At 43.7% G+C, this 12,112-nt stretch overlaps 1 protein-coding gene across 1 annotated transcript in view; it reads right to left on the reverse strand.

The window, feature by feature from the left end:
* Positions 1–12,112, reverse strand: part of ZNF618 (zinc finger protein 618) — a 210,666-nt gene that overhangs the window by 79,714 nt on the left and 118,840 nt on the right. Inside the window, exon 2 of the mRNA XM_006865694.1 lies at positions 9,742–9,785. Coding sequence (XP_006865756.1) covers positions 9,742–9,785 — 44 coding nt within the window. The remainder of the gene's footprint in view (positions 1–9,741; positions 9,786–12,112) is intronic.

Raw genomic sequence — 12,112 nt, forward strand, 5'->3', positions numbered from 1 at the left:
TGCTCCGCGGGAGAAAGATGAGGCATTCTGCTCCCGTAAAGATTTACAGCCTCGGAAACCCTGTACAGGGTCGCTATAAGTCGGAACCAACTCCACGGCACATAACAACAACAACAAATATATATATATCTTCTTGAAAGCAGAGAAAATAAAAACACTTGTTGAATGAATGAATAAATGATTAACTGATCAGAAGCTCCAAGAGATGGGGACTGTGTTGCCTTGTCCCCTCTGTATCCTCAGAGTCTAAAGCAGACCTGGCATAAACTAGATGCTTAAAATATCAGCAAAGAGACAAACTCAAAGAAAGGAATGCTCTGTTCCGTCTATTCCACAGAGAAACGTGCTTGGGCTTTGTGTTAGCAATTGGCCTCTGACTCTCCTTGGTGAGTTCTAAAATGTTTGCTACCCTCAGAAATATACTCTGGGTACGAAGACTGGTGTTTAGTGACAAGGACAGAAATTGTAATGGGAAGACAGGTCATAGCTTCCACATCAACCTGGAAGACCCAAGAAAAGAGCCTACATTGCCCACAAACACCAGTAACCAGGCCTGCATCAGCATTTACTATTCTAGCCATGTTTCAAACCCTCACGCCATCATCCAATCCTTAATAACCCTCAAAATTATCTGTACTTCCATTTCTGTCATGTATCACTGATATATTTTAATAAATAGTCAAGTAGAAAAGATTACATTAATAGATTAAAACTATTAACCTATTAAACAACTCTTAGCAGTTTTGAAATTCAAAATAACCTACAATGCATAAATATATCATTAGTTTGTGATAATTCTCATGCACTTAATTTTCTTCAATGTACAGTGTCAGTCAGCTACAACGCTGGGTAATACTGCTGTTCAGAAAGCTGGCATGAGGACTTGTAAATATTAAGAGTTAATTCCCTGGTTAATTTAAACCCAAACTAGAAAAATGCAAGAATCTTGGGCAACCCTTTCAAGACATAAATTTCAAAATGTAGTAAGGTGGGGTTCTTCAGTGAAAGCTGAGAACTTTTACATGGGTCATGGCATGTGGAAGGCTGGTCAAGGTCATTAAAAAGAGTGACAATTAATAGCACTTTAACCAGACACACTGCCTTCATTTTCCAATGGGGCTGGCAGTGGCACAACTCTGATCCATTAGCAACGGGTATTGCTCTCTGAAAATCCCACCTCACATAGTGTGTCTCCATAGCTGATGGGGACACTGTAGGGCCAGGGACTCTCAATCTGCCACCCTGAATCCCCTCGACGGGAGGGTGTAAAATAGAAGACAGACCCCAGAAAGCACCCATGGGGTTCCTTCCCTGTAAACCACAGAGGTGAGCAGTGAGGTCCTTGCTAAGCCCTCATGGCAGGCATAGGAGGAGAAGCATAAGCTTCTTCCCCAATGATGACACTGTTTCCTACCAAAGCTGTGACTATCTCTTTCTCTCATTCTCCGACACCCAGGTCTGGGTCCCACTCCTCAGGCCACTGTCTCCTGGTAAAGGAGCATTCTCAACAGGACTACTCTCCCTTCAACTTCCTGCCTGCCCACACTGCCAACTGATGTTCAATGTCTCATAAGGCTTCACCGTCCCTCCAGCATGTTCCCCCAGCCTAGCACTTTCCACCTTCTTCTGCTCATCTCTAAAGACCAGCTGAGGTAATACACAGCCAGCTCTGTCCACATTCCTCCCTGAGGCCCTCAGTCACACAACTGAGGCTCTCCTCATTACACTGTAGGTCTCCACAAGGAGTCCAATGAAGATAAGCAGATCCATAGACTGTTGCCAACTTACTTAATCTGACTCTTCATTACCTCAAATGAAGATGTTAACATTAATCAACCAGTAACGGTTATTCAGAAGATTAAAGAGACCGGTACGTATATGGGTCGGCATTATCACCACACACACCGTGGGAGTCCAATAAATGGTAGCTCTTTCTTCCCTCCCTACCAAGCACTCACCAGACAAAAATGTGAAAGTTTGGTCACACTATGAAAAAGACTCAAGCTCTTAGGCCACTGATGAAAGTACCCATAAATAAAAAGTTGTTGTGTGCCATCAAGATGGTTCCAACTCACAGCAACCCTGTCTAGGGTTTCTGAGGTTGTAGCTGTACATCTTTTTTTCTTTTCTTTTTGGTGTACACCAATACAATCATTCAAACCCCCAAAGGCCATACCCTGCAAGCCTGCCCCCCAGGTGCCAGCACTCAACCCCTGTCCCTCCATGAGTCTATAGAGTCCCCAGCTGCTCCTTCTCTCCACGTCATCATCTCTGCCTCCATTTCTGGCATCACTGCTTTTCTGAATAGGGTCCCATACTCTTCTCCTGCTCTTCTCCCTTGATGGTCCCAGGGTCCTCTGCTCCTGGACTGCAAGATCAACCACTCTCCTCTTTTTGCTACAAACCTCTACCTTTACAGTTGTGACAATCACAATCAGTCATGATAACAATTATTCACTATTGAACCTTAAGAGTCTTATCCCCATCTCCTTTCACCAGCCCCATCTAGACAGGTTGAAAACCACTCAGTGGATATTCTGCCTTCCCCCGCACCCTCTGTATCTAAACTCCCTCTTGAAAACTTGTAAGCCAGTCACTTCGTGCCTTTATTGCCGCCCCCACAGTACCCCCACCATTTTAACCAATGTCTAAGTTGCCCATCCCTATCAACCCTGTGTACAGAGGGGAATGATCCTTGCTTTGAAGATCCCTTCCCTCGCTACTCCATCCATAAGTATAGGTCAAGTTCATCAAATTGTAGTGAATTACACTTGTTTGTTTTTTTTTCCCCGTTTCCTTCTTCCTCTAGTCAAGCTCTGATCATCCAGCCATTGCAGCTAGGTCAAATGGGTACTATCTGAAAGTATGGGTGTTCTTGTACATCTCCCCTTACTTCATATTAGCTGGATGCTTCACTATCCATGCTATCCCTCTGTGGCTATGTCCCTATCCATGGGCCCAGGAGTCCCCAGGTCTCACCATACTGCTGGCCAACAAGGTCTCACCATACGGTTGACGGGAGTCTATGTAGCATGGTCGGACTCAGCCTACTTCTTCATCGCTGCTCTCCCCCCACTTCTCCTATCAGTAGACCAATGTGCTTGCCAGCAAGAGTACATGCCTATTCATGTATTTCCTTTAAGTTTCAGTCTTGGAAGGGGGTAGCTATACGTCTTTAAGGGAGGGGAAAGTTTCATCTCTTTCCCAAGGAGAGGCTGATGGATTTGAACAGCTGATCTTGTGGTTAGCAGTTCCATACTTAACCTAGAGCACCACCATAGCTCCCCTTTGAAAACAGAAGAGGAAATTTTAGCTGCTATGAAGACAAAGTGGTAGCATGACCACCCTTCATAAAGCAGCAATGAAGCAGAGAGCTGGAGCCACACATCACATCCCACGTTCAGTGCCAGATGGGAAGGTGGTTATGAGTGTAACAATGTTTTTAACAATCAGTGCTTTGCATGAAATCTGGAGGACACCAAAGTTGGGCATGAGGATTTTCTCTTCTATTAGTAGAGCCAGATAGGTGTTCATGGGTGGGAAAATATCCAGAAATCAAAGGCTCAGATCACTCCAGTTTCCAGTCTCAAAATTATGCTTCTTTAGGATGGGGCATGGGTCCTGAACACTGAACTGATAAACCGCAGCTTCAAAAGAACTTTTTTTACCTTGCAAAAGGAATGCAGGCAAGAGACCCCTACTGCGTAGGTGGAACAGGCACCCCAATCACTGTCCTTCGCTGGACTACTTCAAACTTGAGAACCACACCACCATTTGGTAAAAATAATTCAGAGTTTGATCTGAAAGAATTGTATCTTGTATTTCAGTTGATGTCTTCAGAGGACAAAGTGAAGAAATGTGTCTAATTTTCCAGAATCTGACTCATTTGCAGTGTCTAGGTTTAACAGTTTAGCAGAGACTGAACTCTGTCCACCAAAAAGCAACTAGCCCCTTTGTAATGAGTACATAGGTTCTCCAAGTCACTCTACAATTTATGATTTTGTGGCCAAACTTCGCCTCGAATTTGGGGGTGGGGGGTGGGATACACATTTCAGAAAATCAAATCTGAGCTCCAACAATAGGAACATAAACCTAGAGCCAAAAGGAGATGTAACTTCACTGAAATAAACCCAGAGTTCTCAAGCAATTCACTCTACTGTTACCGTACTCCAAGCCATGGTATTTTCAATGGTCTCATATGCATGTAAAAGCTGGACAATGAATCAGGAAGTCTGGAATTGATGCATTTGAATTATGGTGTTGGCAAAGAATATTAAAATCTGTCATAAAAGAAGTACAATCAGAATACTCCTTAGACGAAAGAATGGCGAGACTTCCTTCATCTCATGTATTATGGGCATGTTATCAGGAGGGACCAGGTCTTGGAGAAGAACACTATACTTGGTAAAGCAGAGGGTCAGCCAAAAGCAGCAAGATCCTCAATGAGAGGAACTGACAAAAGTGGCTGTGACAAGAGGTTCAAACATAGCAACGCTGGTGAGGATGGCACAGGACCAAACAATGTTCCACTTTGTTGTTTTGTTTAAACAGGGTCGCTATGAGATGGAATTGACTCAATGGCACATAACAACAAAATTATGCTAAGGATTTTGATCCCCTGGTTACACAGTGGTTAAGCACTCAGCTGCTAGCCAAAAGGTTGGCAGTTCAAACCTATCCAATGGTTCTGAGGGAGAAAAGACCTGGCGATCTGCTCCTGTAAAAATTACAGCCTAGGAAAGCCTATGGGGTAGCTCTATTCTGTCCCACTGGGTCACTATGTGTTGGAATCAACTCAACGGTGCCTACCAACAACAATACCAAACTTGTCCACGAGTAGCCGTAGCACCTAGTACTGTACATTTTTTTGCAAATGAAGTTAATTTGTTATGTTTTATTTGTTGTTGTTGTTAAGTGCTGTTTAGTAGGTTCTAACTCACAGTGACCCTGTCTGTATAGGGTTTCCAAGGAGTGGGTGATGAGTTTGAACCACTGACCTTTGGTTCAAACCAACCTTGCAGTCCAGTGCTTTATCCCAGGAGATACTTTTATATTACTGCTAAAAACCAACATGTTAAACAGCAAGAAGATATTATTAAAAAAGCAATTATGCAGCTGCATACACATAGTTATCTGATTACATGGCTCACGGATGAAAACCTGCAATGGCTCTGGCTTAAAGGACACAAGACAGCGTGATGCAAAGCCGTTTTACTAGATGGGCGACCTAGGACAAGACTATTCCATCTGAAAGGAAGGCTACTAATCATGACGTCAAAGGCTGCTAGAAGGATCAAATATGGTTTGTGTCAATGGCAAGGCATAGCATTTAGACCATGATGGGCCTTTATCAAATAATAGTTCCATTCTCATATTCACACAGGGTAGCAGCTGCCACCATACGGTCTCCTTGTCCTAAGAACAAGAAACCAGCACCAGAGGGGCCAACACGGTGGTGATAGACAAACATTTAGTGAACACCTACTGTGAGTCACTCATGGTGCTAAAGAGATACACACATATTCACTTGAAGAGTTCTGATGTGGCGCTATGAAGTAAGTACTGTATTGCTAACCAGAAGATGAACCGTTCAAACCCATCAACCAATCCCTGGAAACCCAATAGAGGGTTGCCATGAGTTAAAATAAACTCAATGGCACTTAACAGCAACAACGAGAAGCAACAGTAATGATGTGCACCAGAGTTGTACCCTTTCACCATACTTATGCCATCTGTATGCTGAGCAAATACTCTGAGAAGCTGGACTACATGAAGAAGAACACAGCATCATAACCAACTTTCAATATGCAGATGACACAACTTTGTTTGCTGAAAGTGAAGAGAACCTGAGGCACTTGCTGATGAAGACCAAAGAATACAACCTTCCATATGGGTTACAACTCAATGCAAAGAAAACAAAATCCTCACAACTTGACCAATAAACATAATACATGGAGAAAAGATTGACGTTATCAAACACTTCATTTCACTTGGATCCACAATCAACACTCATGGGAGCAGCAGTCAAGAAAATCAAGTGACACATTGCACTGGACAAATCTGTTGGTCAAGACTTCCTTAAAGTGTTAAAGAACAAAGTTGTCACTTTGTAAGGTGCACCTGACTCTAAGCTATGGTATTTTCAATCTCACCATATGCATGTGAAATCTGGGCAATGAATAAGGAACACTGAAGAAGAACTGATGCATTTAAATTTTGGTGTTGGCAAAGAATATTGTAAGTACCATAGACCGCTAGAAGAATAAACAAATCTGTCTTGGAAGAAGTACAGCCAGAATGTTCCTTAGAATCAAGAATGGTGAGTCTTCATCTTATATATTTTGGACATGTCAACAGGAGGAGCCAGTTCCTGGAGAAGAACATCATCCTTGGTAAAGCAGAGGGTCATTGAAAAAGAGGAAGATTCCCCAACAAGGTGGACTGACACAGAGGTACCAACACCAAACACATGTAATGAAGAAGGTGCAGGACTGCGCAGTGTTTTGTTCTGCTGTGCATAAGGTCTCTATAAGTCAAATCTGACTTGACAGCTCATAACAACAACAATATCTCAAGTAAAGAACCCTGGTGACACAATGATCAAAGCACTAGGCTGCTAACGGAAAAATCAGTAGTCTGAATTCAGCAGCCATTTGGTGGGAGAAATGACCTATCTGTTCCCATAGAGATTACATTACAGCCTAGGAAACCCCAAGGGGCCCTTCTACTCTGTTATATAGGGTTGCTGTAACTCCTGATGTGGAACTACAGGATAAGCACTGACCTGTGAACCAAAGTTTGGTGGTTTAAACCCACCAGCTGCACCCTAGACAGAGTCTCTTATGAGCCAGAATCAACTCCACAGCACTTAACAACAAAGAATTGAAATAGAATTGACACTACACAACAACATAACAAATATCTTCAGTACTAAGGACAGCACCCAACACATATTGCTGTTGTTGTTGTTATGTGCCTTAGAGTTGGATCCAACTCATAGCGACCCTGAACAGGGTGTTTCCGAGGCTGTAAATTTTCACAGGAGCAGAAAGCCTCATCTTTCTCCCGCGGAACAGCTGGTAATTTCAATCTGCTGACCTTGAGGTTCACAGCCCAATTCGTAACCATTACACTACCAGAGCTCCTTAGGCATTTAATAAAACTTTGTGAAATGAAGAATGAAACTTGTTCTTATGATCTTTTCCTCCTCAATCTTCTGCTCTATGAGACTCAGCATGATTGTAAGGGAAGTAGTACATGCACTGAACGAATGCATCCCTTAACCTCCCCTAACCCTGTTTTCCTTATCTCCAAAATGAAAGGGTTAGAAGAAATTATCTCTAGCGCTCTGAAAACCTCCAACTAACCATTTACAAAAAAGAAAAGGCACAGTTCTTTACTCAAGCAGAACTTTGCTAACATTTACTTGATTATAAAAGTTGTAGTTTCTTCAGAATTTTCAACAGCTGATGCCCTATAGCCCCCATTCTTCCTGGAGTCAGTGAGGTTTGGCTGCAGCAAGTGCTACGTGATTTGTAACCTGCACACCAAGTCAGTATTAACCTCAAGTACTGGGATCACTGGTCTTGTAAAATGGACCCAGGTTGGGTTACTGGGAATTAAACCAAACCACATTTGGTTATTTCTTAGAATTGGAAACACCACATCTCCTTGTCCCTCTCAATTTAACACTAATTCCTTAGCAGCCCATGCTGTTGGTTTTGGGGTTTAGCCAGACGCCCTCTGGAGAAGGAACAAAATTATGTGTTCTGGGCCAAAAGGAAGGCACTGGAGCAAAAGCGGGCCCTAGTGTAATGACAGAGCTTGTTGTGGCCTCAGGTCAGAGGGCAGGGAGTCCTTCAAGGTCATTCCTGTTGCCATCCAGTTTCTCACTAGCGTTGGAGAAACTCAGGATCTTTATTTCCCCATTGAAAGAATTCATTGATCATTAATACTCTACATAATGTCCATAACGTTAAACCCCCTGGGGAATCTTGCTCAATGACCATGGTCAAATTCACCAGCTCAGGCCTACTCTATGGTCTCCTGGTGTGGCGCTGGAGGATCAGCACTGGACTGCAAACCATAAGGCTGGCAGTTCAAACCCACCAACTGCTCTTCAGAAACCCTATATGGAATGACTATGACTTGGAACCGACTTGTTGGCATTTAACAAGGCCTACTTTAAATGTTAGATTCAATACAGAATTCACTTCTAGGCACTAGGGTCTACTCCATATGTTTTGTCCATGCCCTGAGGAGCTATCTCTTTTGTCTTCTGTCTCTTGCCTTCTTCCTGTCCCCAGTGCCCCAAATAAACTGGTCTGGCTCTGCTTTTTCAGGTGGAACAGGTGCAGCAATATCAAAACTAATGTTTTCTGAGTATCTACCTGTGCCACTTGTGCTTGGTCCTTTCTGCCATCTCTTGCTTCTTTCTTTGCTAACAACATCCAACTTTCCTTTGGGAAGCCATCTGACTCCCATCTCTTGACAACTCCAAGGGTGAGGACAAAACTCTGGTCTGACTAATAATAAGAGTATTCCATATCCCTGGCAGGAGTGCCTGGTTCAAGGGATGAACACATGACCCATGCTGGACCAATGAGAATCATCTTTGGAACTATTTTTTGCACTAATGAGAAAAAGGCTTTCTCCTTGACTAAGATCACTGTCAATAAGGACCAAGTATGCCCATTACTGGGAGTGCAGTGGCTCCATAGGATAAGCACTGGACTGTGAACCACAAAGTCAGCAGTTCAAGCCCGCCAGCTGATCCTTGGGAGAAAGATGTGGCTTTTCTGCTCCCCCAAAAGATTTAAAGCCCAGGATCACTAGTAAGTCGAAACCAACTCCACGGCACTTCATAATAGCAACAATGCCCATTATGGAGTCCTGGTGTGGTGTTATAGGATAAGCACTGGACTGCTAAGGTTGGCTGTTCAAATCCACCAGCCCCTCCTCACAAACCCTATACAGGGTCTCTGAGTCAGAACTGACTCGAGAGCACTAACATGCCCATCTCAGCCTGTTAAAAATTAGACCAACCCAGAGAAAAGTATAGTTAGCAGGGAATGGTGGGGGGGGGGGAGAGAAAAGTTGCGAGGGAGAAAAAAGGAATTGACTGATTTCTGATGTTAACATTGGAGCTCTGAATCCAGCACTCCCCTGGATTCTGCAGCTACATAAAACTCTTATTTATGTTTAAAATAATTTGGGGTAAATTTCTAACATGTTCTCTCCAAACAGCCCTGACTAATATACAATCCCTGTTATAAAGGTTTTAGAAATGTCATCTTATTCAATCCTCACAATAGCTCTTTTCAAAGTAAGAACCAAATTTAGAGAAAAGGAAACTGAGGCAGAAAGAAGTTGAAGAACTTCTTCAGGAGACCCCATTCACACTGAAGTCCAGAATACCATGGGACTAGCACCCCTGGACTTTACAATACAGCAACCAAGCCCAGCTTTAACCCTGGTCTTTCTGCTCAGAATTACCCCGAACTTTAGCAGCCAATGGCCAGTTCAGGAATGAGTCAGCCATCACGGGTTCCAGTCAAACTGGAAAACAAGGCCCAAGACCATAGGTGGTCTGCGGAGAAATAGGGACTTCTCGGCAAAGGGAGCCATCCTGGACCATCCATCCTTTCAGGTGGTATGAAAGGTGAAGATGAGAAAGTGGTGAGTGTGAGACAAAAAGACCAGGTGAGGGAGAGCTGCAGGGCAGGGGAGGAGGGGGCTCACCTGCCCGCCGTGCTTTTCCTTCCAGCTGTACTGGCTCCGTCAGCCTGCAAAAGAAAACCCAAAACACATGCATTAGCCAAGTAGAAAGACACACAGATCCTATCCTCGTCATGAGCCTTCAGACAGAGGGTGAGCTGGTCGCCATTCCCCCGCCCCATTCCTCCAAGATGGAAAAGTCTGTCCCCAGCGGTAAGAGGGCGTCAGGACAACCTGTTATTTGCTTGGCCCTTTAAATCTTGCCTGAGCACCCACTGCCAACACAAACCCAGCAACCACAGAGCCCTCGGGATTCGTAGAAAAGTAAGTAACCAGCTAAATCTGAGATTGAATTGCACCATTTTTATTTTCAGCTGGGATTTCCAATAAAACAGTAGCTGCAGATTTATTCAGACCAAGTGGAGAGGGAAAAATTCTATTATGCTAAATATTCTGTCCCCCAACCCTACAAACAGGGGGAGGCAAGAGAGTGCTGGTTCTTTAATCTTTTTTATTTTGGGGGTGGAGCTGGGTGTTTGCGGGAGATAGGAAGTTAATGCAGACCAAATGAAATTTTCAGGAATAAAATTCTGGTTCAGATGGAGAGACTGAGGCACCAGGAGAGGAGGAATCTGCCATTAAGTTTCGTGAAGACACATGGACAAATATCTGGGATACTGACTCCTAGATCAGTGCTCAAAGGACCTCAACACAGGGTCCAGAATAGGGTTCAGGCCTGGGAAGAACGCCTGGGTTCTCCATCATTCTTGGGAGAAGACACATTCCTTAGATTTTTCACAACATTTATTACCATAGAACAATGTAGATCCAAAACCCTGGGGCCACATGTGTTTCTAAATTCAAAACATTCCTAACTTTAGAAATCTCACGTAATGTATATATTCTATATATTTTGAAGCAGCCCTGGCAGTGTTTGGAGGCCCCGGTAATCAAGCACAACAATGTTTGTAATGAAACTATTTGTTGTTGTTTAGTGCCGCTGGGTCTTTTCCACCTCAGAACTTGGTGAGTCTGAATCACCAACCTGGTAATTCAAACCGACCTTGGGATCCAGTTCTTATCCTACAACACCAAACCAGGGCTCCAAGGAAACATAAGTTGTTGTTGTTGTTGCTAAGTACTATCGAGTCAGTTTCAACTCATAGCAACCTGTATAGGGTTTCCAAGGAATAGCTACTGAGCTTGAGCTTGAACCGGCGACCTTCCAGTTCAACCAGACCTTGCAGTCTAGCGAATTGACTCATAGACCCACCAAGATTCCTTGAAACATATGTTGTTGTTGTTAAGTGCTGTCGAGTTGGTTCTGACCCATAGCGACCCTGTGTAGGATTTCCAAGGAGTGACTGGTGAGCTTGAACTGCCGACCTTGCGGTTCAAACCGACTTTGCAGTTTAGCGAATTAACCCACAGCACCACAACAGGACTTCTTAAAACATATAGTCAACACTAAAACAAACTTCTGTCGACATCACGTTGAACCTGACTCATGGTAGCTAGCCCGATGTGTTTACAGTGCAGGACTGAATTCCACAGGGTTTCTTACCTGTTTCCTATAGAAGCTGATCACCAACCAGGTCTTTCTCCCACTGGGTAGGCTCAAACTGCCAACCCTTACATTAACAGCTGAGGGTAGACCATTTGAGCTACCCAAGGACCATTTAGTTAACTCTACAAGGGATTCATAGGGTCCTGGTATAGCACTATAGGATAAGCACTGGACTGCTAACTGTAAGGTTGGCCGTTCAGACCCTCCGGGCTCTCCTTGGAAATCCTATAGAGTCACTATGAGTAGAAAGCGACTAGACGACACTTATCAACAACAACACAGGATAAACAAAGACTCATAATAAACTAGTCTCAGCTCTCTTCAGGTTGGCTTCTGCGACTTCATCAGATAGAAAAGATTTTTTCCGTTTTGAAGCATTACGAACTTCAGGATGGTGGCTGATGGATAAAATAGACATAGCAGCCTTTAACTGAGTACTGACTCGAGATTGTAAACTGCCAAAAACAAATGAAGGACTTTGAGTCAAAACAATCATCAATATATAAAAATCAGGGGTTTCACCCCAAAAAGGAGTTAGATTTCCAGCTTCCTTGTCATACTGAGTAATCCAACATCATCCAGTCCTACAGGGAGACAGGGACATATGGGTTTCTAGAGTCCCCACCCCCAGCCCCCTTGACAGCCACCTGCCTGGCCCTTGGGGGCATCTGCACTCACATCCCTGGCTAACATCTCAGCATATGGGCATTAAATGCCTGATCTCCTTGAATCCTCACATAAGCCCTCCCTAACCTCTGTATCCCCAGTCTACAGATAAGTACAGAATGTTAGAAAAGTTAAAACTTTTATCTAAACTCCTACAACTAC

The sequence above is a fragment of the Chrysochloris asiatica genome, unplaced genomic scaffold (assembly GCF_000296735.1).
Source record: "Chrysochloris asiatica unplaced genomic scaffold, ChrAsi1.0 scaffold00081, whole genome shotgun sequence".
In the NCBI taxonomy this organism is placed as follows: Eukaryota; Metazoa; Chordata; class Mammalia; order Afrosoricida; family Chrysochloridae; genus Chrysochloris; species Chrysochloris asiatica.